General features: G+C 48.3%; 1 protein-coding gene across 1 annotated transcript in view; it reads right to left on the bottom strand.

Moving 5' to 3' along the window:
* Positions 1 to 20,471, bottom strand: part of LRGUK (leucine rich repeats and guanylate kinase domain containing) — a gene marked incomplete at its 5' end in the record, with an annotated part of 69,872 nt that extends 49,401 nt beyond the window's left edge. The window contains 7 exons of the mRNA XM_056846732.1: positions 1,718 to 1,842; positions 5,033 to 5,114; positions 5,610 to 5,710; positions 10,165 to 10,246; positions 11,475 to 11,582; positions 13,338 to 13,594; positions 20,462 to 20,471. Of these exons, the coding sequence (XP_056702710.1) occupies positions 1,718 to 1,842; positions 5,033 to 5,114; positions 5,610 to 5,710; positions 10,165 to 10,246; positions 11,475 to 11,582; positions 13,338 to 13,594; positions 20,462 to 20,471 (765 nt within the window). The remainder of the gene's footprint in view (positions 1 to 1,717; positions 1,843 to 5,032; positions 5,115 to 5,609; positions 5,711 to 10,164; positions 10,247 to 11,474; positions 11,583 to 13,337; positions 13,595 to 20,461) is intronic.
* Between the last annotated feature and the right edge of the window lie 5,902 nt (positions 20,472 to 26,373).

Here is a 26,373-nt window from a genome sequence, read left to right as displayed (position 1 = left end):
ACCACAAGTCATGTTCAAATACTCCCAATTTGTTTCCAAGCACAATTCAAGGTGCCGGTCTTAACCTTCAACCCTATCCGGTTTGGGACCGACATACTCAGAGGACCACCTACTCCCTTATGAACCTGCCCAGCCATTATGGTCTTCTTCGGAGGGTCTGCTTCAGGTGCCCCCACCTTCTATGATTACGCAGGTAGCAACCTAGGACAGGTCCTTCTTGGTCATGGCACCAAAGCTCTGGAACTCCGTCCCCAATGAGAGTCATCTGTCCCCTTCTGTTGCTGTCTTCCGCCAGAAGGTGAAGATATTTTTGTTTTGTTTGGCCTTTCGTCAACGATCCCTCCTTCCTAACCAATGTTTTCATTACAGTTTTTATGTGTTGTATGTATTTTAACTTTGTATTTAATTGTTTTAATTATGTGTTTTGGAGGGGGGGTTGATTATAACAGATTTAAAATGTATTTGTATCATGTATGTTTTAAGTTGTTAGCTGCCTTGAAGGCCCTTGTTGGGGCAGAAAAGCAGGATACAAATTCTGTAAATAAATAAAACATTTTGTCTATTCCACCTTTCTTCACAGCCCCTCAACCTTCACCAGGAGGGCGACTTTCTCAGCACCTTGTGAGGTAGGTGGGGCTGAGAGAGTTCAGACAGAACTGTGACTAACCCAAGGACACCCAGCAGGCTTCATGTGGAGGAGCAGGGAAACCAACCCGGTTCACCAGATTAGAGTCTGCTGCTCATGTGGTGGGGAATCAAACCTGGTTTTTCAGATCAGAGTCCACTGCTCTTAACCACTACGCCGCGCTGGCTATACCTTGAGAGATCACGGTAAGTTGGCTGCGTCTGGACAGCACTTAATTGTTTATCCCTGACCTAGAAGGCCCAGGATAGCCTGATGGATCGTCAGATCTCAGAAGCTAAGCAGGGTTGGCCTTCGGAGACCACCAAGGAAGTCCAGGATTGCTATGCAGAGGCAGGCAATGGCAAACCTCCTCTGGACATGTCTCGCCTTGAAAACCCCATGAGGGGTCAGTCACAAGGCCCTTACAGAACTTTCTTCCACCACTGAGGTCTTTCTCTGCCCTTTGTTTCCATAGCACAGAATTGCAGTTCCTTAATATGTTCAAGACTCTCTGCTACATTTTTTTCCAAAAGTCAAAACTGATAAAAGTAAGTTTTTTTTCATGCAATGCATAGTTAAATTGTGGAACTCCCTGCCCTAGGATGTGGTGATGGCTGCCAACTTGGAACGCTTGAAGAGGGGAGTGCACATGTTCATGGAGGAGAGGGCTATTCATGGCTACTAGTCAAAATGGATACTAGTCATGATGCTTACCTATTCTCTCCAGTCTCAGAGGAGCATGTCTTTTATATGAGGTGCTGTGGAACACAGGCAGGAGAATGCAGCTGCAGTCATCTTGCTTGTGGGCTTCCTAGAGGCACCTGGTTGGCCACTGTGTGAACAAACTGCTGGACTTCATGGGCCTGGGTCTGATCCAGCAGGGCCTTTCTTGTGTTCTTATGTACCCCTTTTTGAAAAGTAGGGCGGGAGGGGCTTACGTGGCCATCCCATCCTCCGTTTCTTCCTTCTTCTTCTTCTTCATTTCCCCCGCCCGCTGCAACCACCCTGCGAAGGCTAAGTGCAGGTGACCAGCACAAGGTCACTCTGGAGAGAGCCAATTTATTCAAAAAAAAAAGGGGCGGGGAGACTTACCAAGCAGAGGGTTTTGATGGGCAGTCTTTGCAGTCCAGTGATGGCCGTGAGCTTGTTGTTCGCCAGGCTAAGGTAAGTCAGGCTGTGACACTTCTCCAGGCCGCAAATCTCCTTGATGTCGTTATCTGTACGTCAACATTGGATTTAAGGAACGACAGCGAGTTGCAAAAGATTGAATGGGCATGAGTATGAGCTGCAAAGGAAGGAAGTCTTCTCAAGGAAGCACCATCGGAATGAATGGGGAGACAAACCTTGCAGGCTTTGGTGATGCCAAGGCACCCTGTGGCTGTCTGGCTCAAAGTCTACCTAAACCCCATGGAAAATGCCCTGGCTAGAACTTGGCTGGGCTTCCAGGTGAATGGAATTTGGAAGAAGCTCTCTTCCACCTGGAATCCTAAGGACGCTTACCTGCAGGAAAGCATCAGTGAGCAGGTTTGAATAGGAATAATAGAATCACAGAATTGGAAGGGCCCTCTGCTAAAACTTAACACAACACAAATGTTATGTCTAGGCAATGAAAGAGTAACATGAAAGAGTAACCTAGGAGCAGAATAAACATTAATTTCTGCTCATTTCAAGGCACTGTGGACTAGCGCTTTCTCTAAGTAATCATAGAATCATAGAGTTGGAAGGGACCACCAGGGTCATCTAGTCCAACTCCCTGCACAATGCAGGAAATTCACAACTACCTCCCCCACACACACCCAGTGACCCCTACTCCATGCCCAGAATATGGCTAAGATGCCCTCCCTCTCATCATCTGCCTAAGGCCATAGAATAAGCATTGCTGACAGATGGCTCCTAGCCTCTGCTTAAAAACCTCCAGGGAAGGAGAGCTCACCACCTCCCGAGGAAGCCTGTTCCACTGAGGAACCACTCTAACTGATAGAAAATTCTTCCAAATGTCTAGACAGAAACTCTTTTGATTTAATTTCAACCCGTTGGTTCTGCTCTGACCTGAACCACACAGACCACATGCGTTTCGGCCTACCGGCCTTCCTCAGTGGTCAAATAAAAACTCATATAATGCACACTCAAGTATTAAACAAATGTATGACCGTATATAAGTTTATACCATCCCAGGCATGTGTACAGGGTATAAAAACAATTTTGAATTAGAGATCCCTCTGTGTAGAATAAAGAGCCCCGTGACGCAGAGTGGTACGCTGCAGTACTGCAGTCCAAGCTCTGCTCACGACCTGAGTTCGATCCCAACAGAAGTCGGTTTCAGGTAGCAGGCTCAAGGTCGACTCAGCCTTCCATCCTTCCGAGGTCGGTAAAATGAGTACCCAGCTTGCTGGGGGTAAAGGGAAGATGACTGGGGAAGGCACTGGCAAACCACCCCGTAAACAAAGTCTGCCTAGGAAATGTCGGGATGTGACGTCACCCCATAGGTCAGGAACGACCCAGTGCTTGCACAGAGGACCTTTACCTTTTACTATGTAGAATACCTATAAGTTGTTTGACCCTGGGCTGTACTGGTCTCTCATACAGAGTGTGCATGCAAAGTATCGACCTCCCTTAAGTGGTAGAGAAAGTCGGCATATAAGAACCAACTCTTATTTTTCAGTCCCTGCACTCTGGGAAAGTTAATGAAACCACCAGGGCTTTGTATCCAGGTGATAACAGAGCCGCTCTGCTTGTTTATTCTTTCCCTGGGAGCCTCGGGGGGGGGGGAGCAACTTTGGGCAGCCTCTTTCCATAACGCGTTCAATTCCTCAACTAGCAGGGAGCGGAAATCTTGAACACCGGCTTTCTTCTTACCTTCAATGCATAATCAGCAATACTGACATTTCTGAAAGTTTACTATTACTTTCTTGCCGAGTTTACCCCCCGCTTCTTTTGCCAACATGCCTTAGAGGCCATTTCCTCCTTTAGGTCCCACTGCAGGCAATCAAGAACGTGCCTTAGGAGATCAAAGAATCAGAGTTGGAAGGGGTCATAGAGGCCATCTAGTCCAACGCCCTGCTCAATGCAGGATCAGCCTAGAGCATCCCTGACAAGTGCTTGTCCAGCCTCTGCTTGAAGACTGCCAGTGAGGGGGAGCTCACCACCTCCCTAGGAAGCCAATTCCACTTCGAACTTTTCAATTTCAATTTATTATGGTCATTGACCAGCAGAGCAAACATTCAAGAAATTAACATTGATTAAAAAGTAATTTGCATTGATTAAAGTAATTTGCATTGATTAAAAAGTAATTTGCAGGATCTGAGCAGGGCTGTCAAAGATAGGACATTTTTGAGGACTTTCATTCATAGGGTTGCCATGAGTCGGAAGCGACTTGACAGCACTTAACACACACACACAAAAGTAATATCTAACAATATATCTGTTCGTAAGATAAAAACAACTCTTACTGTAATTTTTTTACCCTAATATCCAGCCAGTACCTTTCCTCCCACAATTTAAACCCAATATTGTGAGTCCTACCCTCTGCTGCCAACAGGCTAATTTTGATATTACTCAAGTTTGCCAGGTGGAGAGCCAGTGTGGTGTAGTGGTTAAGAGGAGTGGTTTGGAGTGGTGGAGTCTGATCTGGAGAACCGGGTTTGATTCCCCACTCCTCCACATGAGCAGCGGACACTAATCCGGTGAACTGGATTTGTTTCTCCACTTCTATGTCATGGCAGGCGAGTTCCATAAAGTGAACATAAGAAAGGCCCGGCCGGATCAGACCAAGGCCCATCAAGTCCAGCAGTCTGTTCACACAGTGGCCAACCAAGTGCCTCTAGGAAGCCCATAAACAAGACGACTGCAGCACCATTATCCTGCCTGTGTTCCAAAGCACCTAAGATAATAGGCATGCTCTTCGGATCCTGGAGAGAATAGGCATGCATCATGACTAGTATCCATTTTCCTCCACTAACATGTCCACTCCCCTCTTAAAACCTTACAAGTTAGAACATGAGAAGAAAGGCCCTGCTCAATCATACCAAGGCCCATCAAGTCCAGAAGTCTGTTCACGCAGTGGCCAACCAGGGGCCTCTAGGAAGCCACAACTGGGACAGCTGCAGCAGCATTGTCTTGCCACAAGACTCCTTCGTTACTTTTGCTCCAGAAGATTAACAGGGCTGCTGCTTTGGAAGATCGGACCTCTAGCGTGCCATTGGATTTTAATCTGTTTTTATTAAGCCACACCCGAGACTTCCAGATGCAGTGGGCTAGAGATTCAAACAAGATCACTATCCGATTGATTTCAAAGGTCAGCTGGCTTACGGAACAAAGCTCTGTGAATTTGTTGAAAAGGCCCCGGGGGTTGGATTAACGGCTCTTTACGGACTTCTGTCCAGAAAATCCATTCGCCAAAAAGGATACTGTCCAGTATGAGCTTTTTAAGTGAATGGTAGGCGGAAAGGTCTTCCATTGCTGGGATCACGTTGTATGAAAAATTCACTACCTGCCCAGAGAGGGATGAAAGGAAAGAAAAAAATAACACTGCCTGAGACTTCCTAGTGGCTGTGCTTTGCTGCCCTGTAGAACCAACAGGTCCTTCTATCACAGAATCATATAGTTGGAAGGGACCACCAGGGTCATCTAGTCCAACCCCCCGCACAATGCAGGAATTTCACAACTACCTCCCCCCACACCCCCAATGACCCCTACTCCATGCCCAGAAGATGGCCAAGATGCCCTCCCTCTCATCATCTGCCTAAGGTCATAGAATCAGCATTGCTGACAAATGGCCTTCTAGCCTCTTCTTAAAAACCTCCAGGGAAGGAGAGCTCACCACCTCCAGAGGAAGCCTGTTCCACTGAGAAACCACTCTAACTGCTGGAAAGTTCTTCCTAATGTCTAGACGGAAACTCTTTTGATTTAATTTCAACCTGTTGGTTCTAGGTTGCTATCTTCCTCGAGGTGACCTGAATTCCTCATGTCACGCTTCCTTCCCTACCTGGAGATTCTTAGGGGGGTTGAAGTCAAAGTATGTGGTCAGCTCGTTGTGGGAAACATCCAGGTCCAGCAAGTAAGGCATGTGACTGACACAGGAGAGGTCTGCAAAAGAAGGAGAAAGACAGGCAAGATAAAGACGGGAAAAGGAAAGGGGGCCAGAAGTGATCTTCATTTGAATACCATGGCTGTGTAAGGGACTAAAATTTTACTACGAAAAGATAAGCCAAATCCCATCCTCTACAATACATGAATACATGAAGCTGCCCTTCTACTGAAGGGGACCCTGGGTTTATCAAAGTCAGTATTGTCTACTGGAGACAGTGACTCTCAGATAGAGGTCTTCCACATCACCTACTTGCCTGGTTCCTTTAACTGGAGATGCTGGGGATTGAACCAGGGACCTTCTCTTTTGCATGCCAAGCAGATGCTCTACCACTGAGCCACAGCCCCTCCCCTGAATTAATCAGAAGGCAGATCTGAGCGGATCGGGGAAGCTAAACAGGTTCAGTACTTGGAAGGAAGACCCCACCCCACCCCCAGGGAAGACCCTGCAGGGGCAGGACATGGCAAACCACCTCTGCTTCTCGCTTGCCTTGAAAGCCCCTTGCTGGGGTCACCATAAGTCAGCCGCGACTTGACAGCACATGCTTATGTATAAACTGAGCAAACCGGCGCAAATCTGCCCGACTGTTTTTACTTTGCGTAATTTATCCTGCGGTTCTCCCTAGTCTGCCCGTTTCTGCTTCTACTCGCCAGGAGGAAGGGCAAGGGTGTTGCTCACATCCCCCTAAGCACATCGTTTCAAAAATGAGGACTAGAAACTTGGTGTGCTTTTTTTTTTTTAAGTAAATGAGATTCTTCAGAAGTAGAGTTTTGTGGCTAGCACCCCATTCTGCAGCTTTTCTATACCTCCAGATAACTGAAATATGCTTACAACACTGGTGTAAAACGCCCAGAGCAGGTTTACTCATTTTCTCCTCCGATTACTGCTTGCAATATCCAGAAGGGTCAGCAATAATATTATTCTTCTGCTGAGGTCTTTCACATCACCTACTGCCTGATCCTTTAACTGGAGATGGCGGGGATTGAACCTGACACCTTCTGCTTGCAAGGCAGAGGCTCTTCCGCTGAGCCATGGTCCCTCCTTATGAAGCTGCCTTATCATGAACACCTGAAGCTGCCTTCTACTGAATCAGATCCTTCATCCATCAAAGTCAGTACTGTCTACTCTGACCAGCAGTGGCTCTCCAGGGTCTCAGGCAAGGGTCTTTCATATCACCTACTTGCCTGGTCCCTTTACCTGGAGATGCCGGGGACTGAACCTGGGACCTTCTGTATGCCAAGCAGATGCTCTACCTCTGAGCCACAACCCCTCATGAATTGGACAATCAGTCCCTCAAGGTCAGTATTGTCTATTCAGACTGGCAGCAGATCTCCAGGGTCTCAGGCAGAGGTCTTTCACCTGATCCTTTCAACTGGAGATGCTGGGGATTGAACCTGGGACCTTCACTATGCCAAGCAGATGCTCTACCACTGAGCCACAGCCTGTACATGGCAATGCACAGCGCTGTGTTCTCCCTCTTCTTATCCTTACAACAACCCTGGGATGTAGGCTAGGTCAAGGAAAAATGACTGGCCCAAGGTCACCAACAGAACATTCTGGCTGAGCACAGGATTCCCTGATGCTGGCTGAGCGCTCTAACCACTACACCACACTGGCTTTCACCGACTCATATACTGCCAAGGGTTCCGCTTTCAATTCTTGGCCTTTCCTGTTGAAAAGATCTCAGGTGATACAGCTAAGGGAGGACACATGAACACATGAAGCTGCCTTATACTGAATCAGACCCTGGGTCCATCAAAGTCAATATTGTCTACTCAGACCAGTAGCTCTCCAGGGTCTCAGGCAGGTCTTTCACATCACCTACTTGCCTGGTCCCTTTAACTGAAAATGCCGGGGATTGAACCTGGGACCTTCTGCATGCCAAGCAGATGCTCTACCACTGAGCCACGGCCCCTCCCCAAAATGAACGTACACGAAGCTGCCTTATACAGAATCAGACCATTGGTCCATCAAGGTCAGTACTGTCTACTCAGAGCAGTAGCTCTCCGGGGTCTCAGGCAGAGGTTTGTCACATCACCTACCTGCCTAGTCCCTTTAACTGGAGATGCCGGGGATTGAACCTGGGACTAGGGCTGTTGATTCGGCCCGAACTGAAAAACAGCCGAATTTCCCCTGATTCGGAGGTTTTTAGTTCGGGACGAACTGAACTAAAAAATGGCGGGCAACCGGGGAGCCGAATTCAGCGAGTTCACGAATAAATCCGGCCAATTTGGGGCGGCAGTAAGCAGCATAACCGTCAGTAAGCAGCATTCTCCTTCCCCAGCCAATCGGTGGCCAAGCTGGGTCTTCTTCTGGCCAATCAGTCAGGATTGAGTACTGGAGGAATCAGCTGATGTGCGGCCCGGCCGGGGAGAGAGAGAGAGTGGGAAATCCTTGTGTGTGTGTGTGCGTGTGCACATTCACTCCTTTCTGTGGCTGCAGGGGTGTATTTTTTGGGGTACAGACCCCAAACTTTCAGCAGAGATTCAGACAAGCCTTCTTAAGAGACCACCCAAGTTTTGTAAACATTGGGTCAGGGGGTCCCGAGATATGGGCTCCCCCCTTTTTTCTTTCCATGGCTGCAGGGGCGCATTTTTTGGGGTACAGACCCCAAACTTTCAGTGGAGCTTCAGATGAGCCTTCTTAAGATACCCCCCAAGCTTTGTAAACATTGGGTCAGGGGGTCTCGAGATATGGGCTCCACCCCTTTTCCCTCCCCCCTTTTCCATTTCCGTGGCTGCAGGGGGTGCTTTTTTGGGAATAAAGCCCCCAAACTTTCAGCATAGCTTCAGACAATCCTTCTTAAGATACCACCCAAGTTTTGTAAAGATGGGTTCAGTGGGGGCAGAAATATCGGCTCCCCCCCTTTTCTCTTTCCGTGGCTGCAGGGGGCGCATTTTTGGGGGTGCAGATCCCAAACTTTGAGCGGAGCTTCAGACAAGCCTTCTTAAGAGACCACCCAAGTTTTGTAAACATTGGGTCAGGGGGTCCCGAGATATGGGCTTTCCCCTTTCCCCTATTGGGATGAATGGGATCCTGTATGCATCTCCAGAGCAAAACGTCCCGTGCCTAAATGGAATCGTCTTGTATTACCCAGTCCTCCCCAGCCCCTCCTGATGGAACAGAAGACAGCCACAGTAAGACCCCTTTGGGGGCTTTAATCTATAATTTTTCTCCTGTGTGTGTGTGTGTGGGGGGGGAAGCAGAGTCTGTGTGTGTGTGTGTGGAGGGAGCAGTTTCTGTGGGTGGGGGGGGAAGCCAAAGGGGGCTTTTTCCGGTTCTGCCTGGGGTGTGTGTTCCCCATCGAGTCTCTCTCTCCCTGGTTTGAGGGGGGGTTTCAGTTATGTGTCTTCAGGTTTTCCCTCATTCATAAGAGCGGTTAGGTCTATTTGGATGCTCGCTCAAAACTGGTTTTCAAATGGTGACTTAAAGAATGCATTTGGAGTCCCATGCAAAAGGGGAAATTCCACCCCTCCTGCTCATTATGCATAGCTAGCTGCCTCTGTCCCGTTCCATGGTTTGCAAACTCCCAGGTGTCAGGTGTTGCTTTGAACAGTTGCAAAGGTGTTGCTGTCGTGTTGGTTTGCAGTTGTGTTGCAATGCTTTGCAAACTTCTCAGCTGTTTGTCGGGGCTGGGAGCTTTGTGCGTGGGCGGCAAGCTCTGCTCAGAGATGCACATTAAGGGTGGGGGGACCCCTTTCGGGGCCCATATCTCAGCCCCCCTGGCCCAATCTTTACAAAACTTGGGGGGTCTTTCAAGAAACTTCCTTTGAAGCTCTGCTGAAAGTTTGGGACCTCTACCCCCAAAAATGCCCCCCCAGAGCCACGGAAAGGCGCGGTTGTGTTTTTAATGGCTTTATTCGCCGAATTTTTTTCCCGAACTTTGAATTCCGCCGAATTGCACGAACCCGAAGCGGGGGAATTCGGACTTCGGCATATCCTGAATCTAAACGGGCCAAATTCAGCCGAATCCAAACTATACCGAATTTTTTAAAATTCAACAGCCCTACCTGGGACCCTCTGCATGCCAAGCAGATGCTCTGCCACCGAGCCACAGCCCCTCCCAAAGGACCTTGGTGAGTGTGCGCCGGTTGCTGCAGATGGTCCTGGGCTATATGAACCATTGGACTGACTCAGTCCGAGATGGCTCCTGAGGTCTAATCTAAGCTCCAGAGCTGACTCGGCTGCTCGCGTTTTATTCCGGGCAATAAACTGGACAATAATCTTTATGTTCTCGTTCCTGAGCATATGTCATTACAGCTTTCTGTACGGGCTCGAGCAGGGCCATCCCATCATTCTCCAGGATAGCCACTCTATTTTGCTGAGCCATGGAAGCGAAGCCGTGAATTGCTTTTTGTAATAAGAGAACGGCCTCGGTTGGCTACATTCCCACCCCCCCTTAATCTGAAATGATTTTACGACCAAGGAATTTACAGAAGCGGCGGTCACCCACCGGTAATTCTGTTGTGGGAAAGATCCAGCTTCTCCAGGTGAACGTATTTGGAGAGGACGCTGACGTCACTCAGCAAGCGATCCTACAGGAAGAGATTGAGAGGGCGTTAACTGGTCCTTCTCTTGAGGAGGAGCCATGGTATATGGCAAAAGATAAGAAAGGGCCAAGCTCTCAAGTTATTACATTTGCATGGAATTACTTATTTACTTTATTTATACCCTGCCTCTCACCTAATGGCGACCCAAAGCAGTTTACATCCTTGCCCTCCCCTCCATTCTATCCTCACAACAACCCAGTGAGGTAGGTTAGGCTGAGAGCAAGTGACTAGCCCAAGTTCGCCCAGGGAGCTTTCATGACAGAAGTGGGGATTCGAACCTGGGTTTCCCAGATCCTAGCCCGGCACTGCAACCTCTACACCACGCTGGCTCACATTGGAATAGTGTGGTGTAGTGGTTAAGAGTGGGGGTTTGGAGTGGTGGACTCTGATCTGGAGAACCGGGTTTGTTTCCCCACTCTTCCTCATGAGCGGCGGACTCTAATCTGGTGAACCGGGTTGATTTCCCTGCTCTTACACACAAAGCCAGCTGGGTGACCTTGGGCTAGTCACGGTTCTCTGCAAGCTCTCTCAGCCCCACCTACCTCACAGGGTGTCTGTTGTGGGGAAGGTAAGGTAAGCCAGTTTGATTCTCCCTTAGGTGGTAGAGAAAGTTGGCATGTAAAAACCAACTTGTCTTCTTCTATTTAGATTTTAGGTTTATCTTCCGCTGTCCCCACTACAGCAGGGCTGGGGGCAGATAACAACATGTCAAATATACATTTAAAAACAGAAACAGTTAAAATAGATTAAAACATAAAATAATACAAATAATAATACCAGCAAGTCAACACAGTGCTTCTGTTGAGAAGTAGGACACAAATCTTTCATACAAAATATACAATACAATTTCTGACACACGTGAAGCTGCCTACTACTGAATCAGATCCTTGGTCCACCAAGGTCAATATTATCTCCTCAAACTGGTGGCAGCTCTCTAGAGTCTCAGGCAGAAGTCTTTCATGTCACTTATTAACTGGAGATGCCAGGAATCGAACCTAGAATCTTCTGCATGCCAAGCAGATGCTCTGCCACTGAGCCACGGCCCCTGCCATAGACACAGAGCCTGCTTCCCTGGAGTAATATCACAGGAGGGATGCAAGCAAAATCCACGATCAGGAGCCCTAGCAAAAGGGAACTCTACATAAGGCCATATTCGAGTTTTAAGCAGGAGGGATCACGTATCAACTGCAAAAGATATCTGGTGTTTACTCACAGTAAGCGAGAGATTGAGGTAGACATGTTCCGTGCCAGGGGCTGAATGACCCAGGTTGTGCAGGTTTTCGGCAACGGTTTCTTCGTCCAGCACGCCATCAAATTCCTCCTGGGGTTGAGAGAGAGAGAGAGAGAGAGAGAGAGAGAGAGAAGGACAACTCAGTGGGGCTGAAATAATTGAAGAGGGTAGATCTGCCTAAGCAAGATGTAGAGCGCCCTGACCTGAGTGGCCCAGGCTAGCCCGATCTCGTCAGATCTCAGAAGCTAAGCAGGGTCGGCTCTGGCCAGTAATTGGAGGGGAGACCGCCAAGGGAGTCCAGAGGCAGGAAACGGTGAACCGCTTGCCTTGACCTGGATGGCCCAGGCTAGCCCAATCTCATCAGATCTCAGAAGCTAAGCAGGGTCGGCCCTGGTTAATACTTGGATGGGAGGCCATTGAGGAAGTCCAAGGTTGCTCTGCGGAGGCAGGCAATGGCAAACTACCTCTGTGTGACTTTTACCCTGACCTGGATGGCTAGCCCTGATCTCTTCAGATCTCAGAAGCTATGGAGAGTTGGCTCTGGTTAGGACTTGGATGGGAGACCACCAAGGAAGTCCAGGGTTGCTATGCAGAGGCAGGCAACGGCCAACCACCTCTGTTTCACTCTTGCCTCGAAAACCCTACAGGGTTGCCATAAGTTGGCTGCGACTCGATGGTGCTTTCCACCCCAGATGTAGTGTAGCCAGGTGCCGACCCTGCTTAGCTTCCGAGGTCTGATGAGGTCAGGCTAGCACAACTGCTGGAGGAGGACACCCTAAAACACAACGCTCCCGTAATTCTCTTTGTAGCGGGGCCTCTCCGCAACAGCCCCATCCTTTCCCATAATGATTAGAGTAGGAGACCCCCCCCAAAAAAAAAGTACTCCTGTAATTCTCCCTGTAGCGGGGCCTCTCCCCAACAGACCTACTCTTTCCCGTAATTATTAAAGTAGCAAACCCCCCTCCCAAAAAAAGCGCTACCGTAATTCCCCCTGTTGCGGGGCCTCTCCCTCAAGAGCCCCATTCCTTCCCGTAATTGTTAGAGAAGTAAACCCCAAAAAGAGCACCCCCGTAATTCCCCTTGTAGCCATTCCTTCCCGTAATTATTGGAATAGCGACCCCTCCCAAAAGCGCCCCCGTAATTCCCCCTGTTGCGGGGCCTCTCCCCAAGAGCCCCATTCCTTCCCGTAATTATTGGAATAGCGACCCCCCCAAAAAAAGCACCCCCGTAATTCCCCTTGTAGTGGAGACTCTCGCTCAAAAGCCCCCTCCTTCCCGTAATTATTGGAATAGCGACCCCCCCCAAAAAAGCGCTCCCGTAATTCTCCCTTTAGCGGGGCCTCCCCCCAAGAGCCCCCTACTTCCCGTAATTATTGGAATAGCGACCCCCCCCCAAAAAAGCGCTCCCGTAATTCTCCCTTTAGCGGGGCCTCCCCCCAAGAGCCCTAATCTTTCCCATAATTATTAAAGTAGCAACCCCCCCCCAAAAAGCGCTCCCGTAATTCTCCCTTTAGCGGGGCCTCCCCCCAAGAGCCCCCTACTTCCCGTAATTATTGGAATAGCGACCCCCCCCCAAAAAAGCACCCCCGTAATTCTCTCTTTAGCGGGGCCTCTCCCCAAGAGCCCCAATCTTTCCCATAATTACTGGAATAGCGACCCCCCCCAAAAAAAAGCACCCCCGTAATTCCCCTTGTAGCGGAGACTCTCGCTCAAGAGCCCCATTCCTTCCCGTAATTACTGGAATAGCGACCCCCCCCCCAAAAGCGCTCCCGTAATCCCCCCTGTAGCGGGGCCTTCCCCCAAAAGGGTGTTCGGGGGGGGGTGTCTCTCCCGGGCTGGGGCTCACCTCCATGGGTTCGGGCTCCGGCTCGGACTCGGTGGACTCCTCCTCGCCCTCTTCCTCCTCCCCCTCCTCCTCCTCGCCGCCGCCGCCGAAGAAGAAGCCGCCGGTCCGCTCCGCCTCCTCCATGTCCCTCGGGAGCTCGACGTCGAGGCGGCTGATGAGGACGGAGGAGAAGGCGGGGACGAAGGGGGCCGTCATCCACGAGCGCTGCCGGGACGCCGGCTCGTCCTGGTCCCGCCATGTGAGGGTCTTGGACGGGGCGGGGCCGGCGGGGCGAGGCATGGCGGCGGAGGCGGCGGCGGCCCTCCAACGGCGGCCCGGCTTCCCCTCCAGCCTCTCAGCGGGGGAGGGGGCGCGCCATCTTGTGGACCCGCCGTTGCCCGGCAACGGGAGAACGCGCGGCGCGGGGCACGCCGGGAGACCCGCTCGCCGCCGGCGCCTCAGCGCGCGCAATGGCGTCGAGCGGTGCATGATGGGAGTTGTAGTTCGGGCGCCACCCCGCCCCAGTCTTCCTTACCTAGGGTCGCCTCTTCAGCACTGGTGGGAGGTTTTGGGGGCGGAGCCTAAGGAGGGCGGGGCTTGGGGAGGGGAGTAGGGTTGCCAACCTCCAGGTAGTAGCTGGAGATTTCCTGCTATTACCACTGAGTTCCAGCCGATAGAGGTCAGGGGTTCTCAACAAGGGGGGGATCTCCCCCCAGGGGGGGATTTTAGGGTTCCAGGGGGGGAATTTGGACCACTATTCAACATAGTGTGATGTCCTAATGATATGCCTGTATTATTGTATCAATTCCCAATGACAATATTCCCAATTTTTGTATCCATTCCCAATGACAATATTCCCAATTATTGTATCAATTCCCAATGACAATATTGTATTATTGTATCCATTCCCAATGACAATATTCCCAATTATTGTATCAATTCCCAATGACAATATTGTATTATTGTATCAATTCCCAATGACAATATTCCCAATTATTGTATCCATTCCCAATGACAATATTCCCAATTATTGTATCAATTCCCAATGACAATATTGTATTATTGTATCAATTCCCAATGACAATATTCCCAATTATTGTATCCATTCCCAATGACAATATTCCCAATTATTGTATCAATTCCCAATGACAATATTGTATTATTGTATCAATTCCCAATGACAATATTCCCAATTATTGTATCCATTCCCAATGACAATATTCCCAATTATTGTATCAATTCCCAATGACAATATTGTATTATTGTATCAATTCCCAATGACAATATTCCCAATTATTGTATCCATTCCCAATGACAATATTCCCAATTATTGTATCAATTCCCAATGACAATATTCCCAATTATTGTATCAATTCCCAATGACAATATTCCCAATTATTGTATCCATTCCCAATGACAATATTGTATTATTGTATCAATTCCCAATGACAATATTCCCAATTATTGTATCCATTCCCAATGACAATATTCCCAATTATTGTATCCATTCCCAATGACAATAACACAGTAGGAGGTTGAGAGTTCAAAGCAGTTTGTTTATTAGGCCCAATAGACACACCCGGTGAAAATTGCCCCCAATGCGCAGGACAATTCACACCCGCATCAAAGGATCGCAAGCATTAATACAGACTTCGATAATGGGAGGTTCAAAGACGTCATACATGGCGTCAATACATAGAACCAATAAGGGAGATGTAGGGGAAGTCAATAATTTTTTTATTATATATGAATTTTTAACAATGTCACCTGTTTTTACTTATTACTGTTTATGTCATTGTTAAACTATCTGATCAATAATTTTGGAAAAATAATAAAAAGTCTATTTTAAAAAAATGCACATAGAACCAGTAATAGATATTTAAGGATTTGAATACCCTATTAGAGAATCGGAGGCGTTACACAGAAGTGGTGATCTCATTCTCACTAATGAGCGGTGAAGACCCTCATGGTCAGGTGCTTCTCTATTTGATCCTAAATTACTGCAGTTCTTCTTATATTGGACCCTGGCAGCTCCCAAGGCTAACTAAGGGAGTTTTCCTAGCTGGCCCTTATGAGTGGGGAGCCAGCTTATGAGAGCATATTCGGGCCGTCTATGGATCCTCTAATTAGCTTCTAACGAGCAACGCTGGGCCTCTTATACTCAAGGCCTGTAACATATATATGTGCTTGGTGTGACTTTAATCATAGATGCCAACTCTGATACACTGAGCATGGCATATTCATAAGTGCAGAGTATACTTTATTGATTAAAAAGAATATATCTCAAATCAGAGAATACGTTTCCAATACATTTTTAGTAAATGAATACATTTCTTCAGTGAAAGAATACATTTTCATTAACATATAATGATTTCAGGCATTACACTGTAGAGTATGTGCAATCTGTAAAATTGTAATTCACAGTGGGTAGCCGTGTTAGTCTGTTTGCAGTAGTCAAAAAGGGCCAGAGTCCAGTAGCACCTTAAAGACTAACAAAAATATTTTCTGGCAGGGTATGAGCTTTCGTGAGCCACAGCTCACTTCTTCAGATACCTGAAGATATCTGAAGAAGTGAGCTGTGGCTCACGAAAGCTCATACCCTACCAGAAAATATTTTTGTTAGTTTTTAAGGTGCTACTGGACTCTGGCCCTTTTTGACTACTGTAAAATTGTAGTTTGCTTGCTTTTTAGTTAGACTATCTTGGGAAGGGGGGGATTATATTCTGATCAATGGTGAAAGGGGGGAATGGAGCAAAAAAGGTTGAGAACCACTGCGACTGAGAACAGTTCCCCTGGAGAAAATGGCCACTTTGGCAACTGGACTCTATGGCACTGAAGCCCCGCCCCAAACCCCGCCCTCCTCATGCTCCGCCCCAAAAACCTCCCGTCAGTGGCGAAGAGGGACCTGGCAACCCTAAGAAGCAGAAGGGGCCAAAGATGGTCCTCATTTTTTCCCTCTTCTGCAAAGATTGCGTGTGTGTGTTAAGTGCCGTCAAGTCGCTTCCGACTCATGGTGACCCTATGAATGAAAGTCCTCCAGAATGTCCTATCTTTGACAGCCCTGCTCAGATCTTGCAAATTGAAGGCTGTGGCTTCCTTTATTTTCTGCAAAGATAAGTCATCTTAAATTCCAGTTTTTGACCGCCTATGCTTGCATCCGGAGAGCCCAGTCTCCCAGCGAGCTACTCAGCCTCCCCCACTCTCTATCGCTTCTCCATCCACCTAGCAATCATAATGTCAGACTAATCTTTGATTGCCATGCCTGTCAGTAAGGGTTGGGGGGGGACACCCCTTCTGGACATCGCTGACTTTTATCTCTGGCGCTTCGGGGAAATGTACTAACGATGGCCATAAAAGTTATAGAAATTACTTTCCTTCATTATCTGCCCAGCAATAATAGCAAAAGGCCTTTAATGAGCCAGGCGTTTTCCCCACTAAGCACCCTTCTGCATGCCGGAGAGGGTCCCCCAAGCCTCCACGTTGGCCTCCATATGGTATATGTCTAGGCAGTGCGTGCCGGGAACTAGAGAGCCACCAGGAGTTACAGAAGGAAGGAAAGGAAAAGGACTTGTGCCGTGCCTGCCTTCGTTTTTTGAACAATAAAATTATTACCCGCTTTGCTCTGCCCTGGTTAGACTTCACCTAGAGTATTGTGTTCAGTTTTGGGCACCACAATTTAAGAAAGATGTAGACAAGCTGGAACGTGTCCAGAGGAGGGCAGCAAAGATGGCGAGGGGTCCCGAGACCAAGGAAAGGTTGAAGGAGCTGGGTACGTTTAGCTTGAAGAGGAGAAGACTGAGAGGGGATATGATAACCATCTTCAAGTACTTGAAGGGCTGTCACGTAGAGGAGGGTGCCGGGTTCTGTCAGCGATGCTGATTCAATGACCTTAGACAGATAATGACTCATGAGAGGGAGGGCATCTTGGCCATCTCCTGGGCATGGAATGGGGGTCACTGGGGATTTGAGGGGGAGGAGGTAGTGGTGAATTTCCTGCATTGTGCAGGGGGTTGGTCTAGATGACCCAGGTGTCCCCTTACAATTCTGATTCTATGATTAATTACTGAGAAAGCACTAGCCCACAATGCATTGAAATGAAATGATTAATGTCTATTCGACTCCTATGTTACTTTTCCTTTCATTGCCGAGACATAACATTTGCGTTGTGTTAAGTTTTAGCAGAGGGCCAGCGACTCGTGGTTGTAGTGGTTAAGAGAGGTGGACTTTAATCTGGAGCATCGGGTTTGATTCCCCACTCCTCCACATGAGCAGCAGAGGCTAGGCTGGTGAACTGGATGTGTTTCCCCGCTCCTACACACGAAGCCAGCTGGGTGACCTTGGGCTAGTCACAGCTCTGTCAGCCCCACCTACCGCACAGGGTGTCTGTTGTGGGGAGGGGAAGGCGATTGTAAGCCGGTTTGAGTCTCCCTTAAGTGGTAGAGAAAGTCGGCATATAAAAACCAACTCTTCTTCTTCTTCTTTGATTCGCCATTCCTCCACACAAAGCCTGTTGGGTGACTTTGGGCCAGTCACAGTTCTCTCAGAACACTCTCAGGCCACAAAGAGTAGGGTTGCCAACCTCCAGGTACTAGCTGGAGATCGCCTGATATTACAACTGATCTCCGGCTGATAGAGATCAGTTGCCCTGGAGAAAATGGCCGCTTTGGCAATTGGACTCTATGGGAGCCAGCAGTGGTTTGGAGCGGTGGAGTCTGATCTGGAGAACCGGGTTTGATTCCCCACTCCTCCCCATGAGTGGCGGAGGCTAATCTGGTGAACTGGATTTGTTTCCCCACTCCTCCACACAAAGCCAGCTGGATGACTTTGGGCTAGTCACATTTCTATTAAGACCTCTCTCAGCCCCACCTCCTTCACAGGGTGTCTGTTGTGGGGGAGTTGAAGGGAAGGTGATTGGAAGCCGGTCTGATTCTCCCTTAAGTGGTAGAGAAAGTCGGCATCTAAAAACCAACTCTTCTTCGCCTTCATTGAAGTCCCAAACCCAGCCCTCCTCAGGCTCCACCTCCAAAACCTGCCGGGGGCAAAGAGGGACCTGGCAAACCTAACAGAGGCAGGCAATGACAAACCACCTCCCAATGTCTCTTGCCTTGAAAACCCTACGGGATCACTATAAGTCAGCTGTGACTTGACGGCCCTTCCCACCCCAAGTTTTAGCTTGTAAGTTCTCCAGGCTTGACTACTCTGAGTTGGGAAATTCCTGGAGATTTGAGGGTGGAATCTGCAGGGCAGGATTTGGAGGACCTCAGCAGGGTATAATGCCAATGTCTCCACCCTCCAAAGCAGCTATAGTCTCCAGGGGAGCTGATCTCTGTTGTCTGGAGATCAGTTGTAATTCCAGGAGATCTCCAGGCCCCACCTGGAGGCTGGCAACCCCGTTGTCTTGTACTCTGCAAATTATCCTGTTCATCACGGTGGTGCAATAGTTCTCCCTTCTGTTATCAATTAGGGACTTGCCTAGGGTTGCCGGCTCTGGGAAATACCTGGAGGTTTTTGGGGTGGAGCCTGGGGTGGGCGGGGTTTCAGGAGGGGAGGGACTTCACTAGGTTATAATGCAATAGACTCCACCTTCCAAAGCAGCCATTTTCTCCTAGGGAACTGATCTCTAGTCTGGAGATGGATTGTAATTCGGGGAAGAAATCCCAAACAATTATCACCCAGTCAGCCTGACATCAATACCAGGTAAAATACTAGAGCAGATAATTAAACAGACGGTCTGTAAGCACTTAGAAAGAAATGCCGTGATCACTGACAGTCAAAACGGGTTTCTCAAAAACAGGTCATGCCAAACTAATCTCCTCTTTTTTTGAAAGAGTGACAAGTATGGTAGATGAAGGGAATGCTGTAGATGTAGTTTACCTTGATTTCAGTAAAGCCTTTGATAAAGTCCCCCATGATCTTCATGAAACAAAGCTAGTAAAATGTGGGTTGGACACTGCTACTGTTAGGTGGATTGGGAATTGGTTGACCAACCAAACCCAAAGGGTGCTAATTAATGGCACAACTTCATCCTGGAGAGGAGTGACCAGTGGGGTACCACAGGGGTCTGTCCTAGGACAGGTACTATTTAATATTTTTATAAATGACTTGGATGACGGAATAGAGAGAATGCTAATCAGATTTGCAGATGACACCAAGTTGGGAGGGGTAGTTAATACCCCGGAGGACAGGGTCAGAGTTCAGAATGACCTCAATAGACTGGAGAGCTGGGCCATAAGCAATAAAATGGATTTCAATAGGGAGAAGTGTAAGGTTCTTCACCTAGGCAGAAACATAAGGCACAGGTACAGGATGGGAGATAGTTGGCTTGACAACAGTACATGTGAAAGATATCTGGAAGTCTTAGTGGACCACAAACTGAACATGAGTCAACAGTGTGATATGGCAGCTAAGAAGGCCAATGCAATTCTGGGCTGCATCAATAGGAGTATTGTGTGTAGATCAAAGGAAGTAATACTACCACGGTATTCTGCATTGGTCAGACCTCACTTGGAATACTATGTCCAGTTTTGAGCTCCACAATTTAAGAAGGGTGTTGACAAGTTGGAGCGTGTCCAGAGGAGAGCGACCAGAATGGTCAAAGGTCTGCAATCTATGCCCTGTGAGGAGAGACTTAAGGAGCTGGGTTTGTTTAGTCTGGAGAAGAGAAGGTTAAGGGGGTGACATGATAGCCATGTTTAAATATCTGAAGGGGTGTCATGTTGATGAGGGAACTAGCTTGTACTCTGTTGCTCCAGAGACTAGGACACGGAGTAAGGGATTTAAACTAATAGAAAAGTGATTCCACCTAAACATTAGGAAGAACTTTCTGATGGTGAGGGCTGTTCGACGGTAGAATGCGCTGCCTCGGAGGGTGGTGGAGTCCCCGTCTTTGGAGGTCTTTAAGCAGAGGCTGGATGGCCACCTGTTGGGAGCGCTTTGGTTGTGGGATCCTGCATGGCAGGGGGTTGGACTGGATGGCCCTTGTGGTCTCTTCCAACCTTGTGAACTACCTCCCACACACACAGACCCAGTGACCCCCACTACATGCTCAGAAGATGGCCAAGATGTCCTCCCTCTCATGATCTGCCTAAGTTCATAGAATCAGCATTGCTGACAGATAGCCTCTGCTTAAAAACCTCCAGGGAAGGAGAGCCCACCACCTCCTGAGGAAGCCTGTTCCGCTGAGGAACCGCTCTGTTAGAAAGTTAGAAAGAAGTACCTTGTTGCGTCTGACCAACATCCAATACTGTTGCATCAGGGAAGTTCACGGAATCAGCACTGCTGACAGATGGCCATCTACCCTCTGCTTAAAAACCTCCAGGGAAGGAGAGCCCACCACCTCCCGAGGAAGCCTGTTCCACTGAGGAACCACTCTAACTGTTAGAAAATTCTTCCTAATGTCTACACGGACGCTCTTTTGATTTAATTTCAACCGTTGATTCTGGTCCGACCTTCTGGGGCAACAGAAAACAACTCGGCACCATCCTCTATATGTGTTGTACGTGTGGGGGCCAATTCGACTGGGTAAGGCTGTGAGCTCACAGCATGCTAGTTTGGGGAGGTCGCATTTGTTTGTGATGTGTTACGGGTAACAAAGATTTGGGTGTGTTAGAAATGTCGGAGCCAGTTAATCTGAATGATTCCTACATTTCAATATGTACTTTTTTAACCAGATACACTGCTCTACAAATGATTAATATTTAGAATACGATGAGTTTATTTTTAACGGAATTTGTTATGTTGTTTTTATATATTATATTGTTTCTATTTACTAATGTTTATCCTTCCCTTTTTTTCCTTCTGTATTCCCCCAATTTTATAAATAAATATAATAATAATAATAATAATAATAATAATAATAATAATAATAATAATAATAATAATAAAAGAAATGTCGGAGCCGGCCTAGGAAATGTTGATTGCTTTGCTCCTGTAAAATAAAAGTTACTCTAGTTTGTTCCCAGCTCATAGCCAAGGTTCAACCCCGGCGGTAAGAATTAAGGAAGGGTCGTTTCTAAATGGCTCGTTTAAAAAAAAAAAATAATCCCAAAGATTCCAGCTGGAGAAGCAACTCGCACCCCCTGCCCCATGGAAAAAGGCCTCCTATAATCAAATTAATGGCTCGCCTGGCAAACCATCCATGGAAGACTTGAGCGGCAACCCTTATGGGAGGTGAGACAGAGACAGAGAGAGAGGCTGGTATGCCCAGGGCAGCTTCCATCATGAACTTCTGTGGAGTTTGGCCTCTCGCCAACTTAGGTTAATGAGTTCTCCACGCTGGAGTGTTCCAGAGTTTATTTCCTACCATCTGGAAAATGCCTGCCCTTCCGCTGGGATTCTCCAGGGTTCAGCCAAGAGAAGAGATTATTAAAAAAATTCACACACACCCCAAACCCCACCATCTGCTCACCTTTGGCAGAGTGATGCCTCTCTCGCATGCCTCCTTCAAGGCATCTCGCCGCAGCGGAGCACGTGAGCACTACGTGTTTCAGACTCGAGACGCATCACGCCTGCTTCAAGGCGCTGCCGCGGCTCAATACGCATTGGCTCAGCTCTGGTTGGTGCATTGACTGCGTCTGTTCCTGAGTCAGTCAGATCTAGCCACAGTGAGCCATGCCTTAGCGACATCTAGACTGTACTATTGCGATGCGCTTTTCGGGGGGCTACCCTTGAAGAGTGTTTGGAAGCTATCAGGAGCAGGAGACCCATGATATTACAGCATTAACACTGGCTACCTGTCTGCTTGAGGCCGATTCAAGTTGTTGGAGTTGTCCTTTAAAGCCCTCCAGGGCTTGGGATCGGGGTATTTGAAAGACTGTCTTAAGAACATAAGAAAGGCCCTGCTGGATCAGACCAAGGCCCATCCAGTCCAGCAGTCTGTTCACACAGTGGCCAACCAGGTGCCTCCAGGAAGCCCACAAAACAAGACGACTGCAGCAGCATTACCCTGCCTGTGCTCCACAGCGCCTCATATATTAGGCCTGCTCCTCTGATCCTGGAGAGAATAGGTATGCATCATGACGAGCATCCATTTTTACTAGTAGCTATGGCTAGCCTTCTCCTCCATGAACATGTCCACTCCCCTCTTAAAGCCTTCCAAGTTGGCAGCCATCACCACATTCTGGGGCAGGGAGTTCCACAACTTAACTATGCGTTGTGTGAAGAAAAATTTCCTTTTATCAGTTTTGAATCTCTCACCCTCCAGTCTCAGCAGATGACCCCGCGTTCTGGCATGATTTAGGGAGAAAAGCTTCTCCCTGTCCCCTCTCTCCATACCATGCATAATTTTATAGAACTCCATCATGCCTCCCATTAAACACCTTCTTGTCTGGTGGGCACACAATTAGGCTTGCCAGGCCTCGTAGCTCCAATGGCAGGAGCTTTGCAGGGCCGCGGGGCTGGATGCGCGCGCACACCTTGTGCGACGCGGACGCTTTAGCGATCTTGGCCAAAATTAGCCGAGGTTGCCAGAGCGTCCGCGTCGCTTCCAGGTAAACCCGGAAGTGACCCGCATGCAGCTGGTCGGCGGGCAGCCCGGCGGATGGGCGGGATTTTACCCGCCACCACCGGGCACTTGGCAACCCTACACACAACACAGGGTAGGGATGCCAGCTCTAGGATGGGAAATACCTGGAGATTTTGGAGGTAGAGCGTGGGGAGGTGGGGAAAGTGAGGGACCTCAGCAAGGTATAATGGCCATGTCAGTCCACCTTCCACAGCAGCCATTTTCTCCCAGGCAACTGATCTCTGTCATCTGGAGATCAGTTGCTATTCTGGGAGATCTCCAGCCAGGAGGTTGGCAACTACACAAACCGTAAGAAATGGTTGCAAATAAGCCCTTGCTCAATGCTGACAAACTTAGAGGACTGGGGCCATTGATGCACGGGAGGTTTTGCCTTGGGTTTGCCACTCTAGATGCACATTTTTCCCATCCGAATTCTCAAAACTCAACAATAAGCCCCATGCAGAGTTCTGAGAATTTGGATGGGGAAAACATGCATCTAGAGAGCGGCAAACCCCCAGGCAAAACCTCCCGTGCGTCAATGGCGTGAGAGTCTGCAGACCCTCCCACCCCTTTGCAGATAAAGCGGTGTAGCTCTTAACCTTACCAAGACAATGACTGGTTGTCATTCAAGGGAAGGCGGCGTGCGTCACGGCCTGGGCTCCCTGGAGAAGGTCCCGGCCCCTTCGCCGTTACGCTACTGCAAACCCTTTATTCGTTTCATACAAAACGTCTGATCTGTAAAATATGGGCGGCTGCAAGCCTGTGTGTTTGGAACAGAAGGATATAATTGGGCAGCCTTGTAGCCGGCAAGAGGGCCGGGCGAAGCGACCGGGTGGCCATTTTCTGTAGGAAGCCAAGGAGACGGAGCCCCTTTCGATTCCTGCCACGCTGCTGGGCACCGGCCCGAGTTGTAATTATACATATTGCAATGATCTTTAAATCTCTATCGCTGACTGTTCCTTATTAACGTCTCAGCGGGCTTTAATTTCAGGATAAAGACTGATTAGCATCCGCACGGCCCGCACAATAGGGAGAGGGCAGCTGCTCGCTTTAGGCCCTTGCAGACACCGTCTGGAGGAGGGGACTTTGGTCCAGGGTCCCCCCCCTCTTACTTCCACCCCCAGCTTGCCTTGGGCCTCTTCGCTTTGCAAAGTGGCCCATTAAGATAGATTGTAATTAGGGCTGCCAACCTCCAGGTGGTGAGGGAAATATATGCACATGTACTAACTGGATAGTTGTGACAATTATAGTACTTGGCTCAAAGAATAAACAAGCAAAGTATGCAAACAACTATATTGTGAGAACTTGAATAATATCAGAGTTACAACAGTGTAGACACGTACGTGGTAACAACTGACACTACAAAACATACAAGAAAAATGCTAAATCACTATAAAAGTGAGTCCTGATAGAAAACAGGAATTCTTATCTGTTTCTTCATAGAGTCCTGGACAAGGAAGACTAATGATGAAGATGGAAAAGTAAACAGTAAACAGTAACGCCGTCCGGATGTTCTGGAGCGTTTTCACTGCTGACAAGCAGCTTCATCAGCTGACATCTTCATATGTATCAAATATTTTTCTTCAAAAATGCAATAATAGCAATCTAATGTAAGTCTGAAAATTATTTTTTCTGCGTCCACTGGCTGCTTCAAAAGGCTGTAGCTATTATTGCATTTTTGAAGAAAAATATTTGATACATATGAAGATGTCAGCTGATGAAGCTGCTTGTCAGCAGTGAAAACGCTCCAGAACATCCGGACGGCGTTACTGTTTACTTTTCCATCTTCATCATTAGTCTTCCTTGTCCAGGACTCTATGAAGAAACAGATAAGAATTCCTGTTTTCTATCAGGACTCACTTTTATAGTGATTTAGCATTTTTCTGGTACGTTTTGTAGTGTCAATGTTACCACATACGTGTCTACACTGTTGTAACTCTGATATTATTCAAGTTCTCACAATATAGTTGTTTGCAGACTTTGATTGTTTATTCTTTGAGCCAAGTACTATAATTGTCACAACCTCCTGCTATTACGGCTGGTCTCCGGCCAATAGAGATCAGTTCACCTGGAGAAAATGGATGCTCTGGCCATTGGACTCTATGGCATTGAAGTCCTTCCCCTCTCCAAACCTCGCCCTCCTCAGGCTCCACTCCCCAAAACTCCAGGTATTTCCCAACCTGGAGCTGGCAACCACAGTTTTATTACTCCTTTTGTAGAAATCTAAATCTTGAGTGAGTAGGGTTGCCAACCTCCGGGTACTAGCTGGAGAGCTCCTGCTATTACAACTGATCTCCAGCTGATAAGAGATCAGTTCGCCTGGAGAAAATGGCCACTTTGGCAATTGGACTCGATGGCATTGAAGCCCTTCCCCCTCCTCAGGCTCTGCCCCCAAAACCTCCTGCCGGTGGCTAAGAGGGACCTGGCAAACCTATGATTGAGTAAAGTGACCCTGGAGGTCCCTTCCAATTCTCTGATTCTATGAAAGTGTCGTGTTTGTGTATGTGTTGGGGGCAACGCTTTGCCATAGTTCAGGGGTCCCCAGTGTGGCCCCTGTGGGCACCATGGCACCTGCTGACACCTTTCCCGGCACCCACCAAGTGTTTTTACAAAGTGGGCAGAACCAGTTTGGACTTTAGCCTAGAAGGGCACCGAATTGGTTGGGCAGATTTTTAAAAAAACGTTGCTTTGGCGGCAGCAGCCAACACAGCACAAGGGTCTTCACCGTGGGACTGAAGGTAAACTGTGTATATGCAAGATAATACTTTAAAACAATGTGTTCATTTTTAAAGGCATCTTGTTGAACAGAGTTTCTGCTTGGAATGTAGAAGAGTTACTACTAGAGTTATGCATAACCTCACTCCCTGGCATTCTGTGGCCGGCTCCACCTCCAACGGCAGCCAGTTTGTGGTTGCACCCACCACCCTGTGTCAGAATCCCAAAGGTGCCCGCAGGCTCAAAAAGGTTGGGGACCCCTGCCATAGTCTCGCTTGTGGCCTCTGACAATTCACAATCCACTCAATAACTTTTTTTTTTTTGCCTTCTACTCACATCTAACTTATGGTGACCCCTGGTGGGATTTTCATAGGGATGCCAGGTCCCTCTTCGCCACTGGTGGGAGGTTTTGGGGGTGGAGCCTGAGGAGGGCAGAGTTTGGGGAAGGGAGGGACTTCAATGCCATAGAGTCCAGTTGTGGAACTCCCTGCCCCAGGATGTGGCAATGGCTGCCAACTTGGAAGGCTTTAAAAGGGGAGTGGACAAGTTCATGAAGGAGAGGGGCTATGCATGGCTACTAGTAAAAATGGATACTAGTCATGATGCATCCCTATTCTCTCCAGGATCAGAGGAGCAGGCCTATTATCTGAGAAGATGGGTAGGATGGTGCTGCTGCAGTCGTCTTGTTTGTGGGGTTCCTAGAGGCACCTGGTTGGCCACTGTGTGAACACACTGCTGGACTTGATGGACCTTAATCTGATCCAGCATGGCCTTTCTTATGTTCTTGTGTTCATGCCTATTCTCTCTAGGATCAGATGAGCATGCCTATTATATTTGGAG

This window comes from Euleptes europaea, chromosome 3 (genome assembly GCF_029931775.1).
Source record: "Euleptes europaea isolate rEulEur1 chromosome 3, rEulEur1.hap1, whole genome shotgun sequence".
NCBI classification, from domain to species: Eukaryota; Metazoa; Chordata; class Lepidosauria; order Squamata; family Sphaerodactylidae; genus Euleptes; species Euleptes europaea.
Note: the sequence above shows the minus strand (reverse complement) of the source record. Positions and strands in the feature narration are given on the sequence as shown.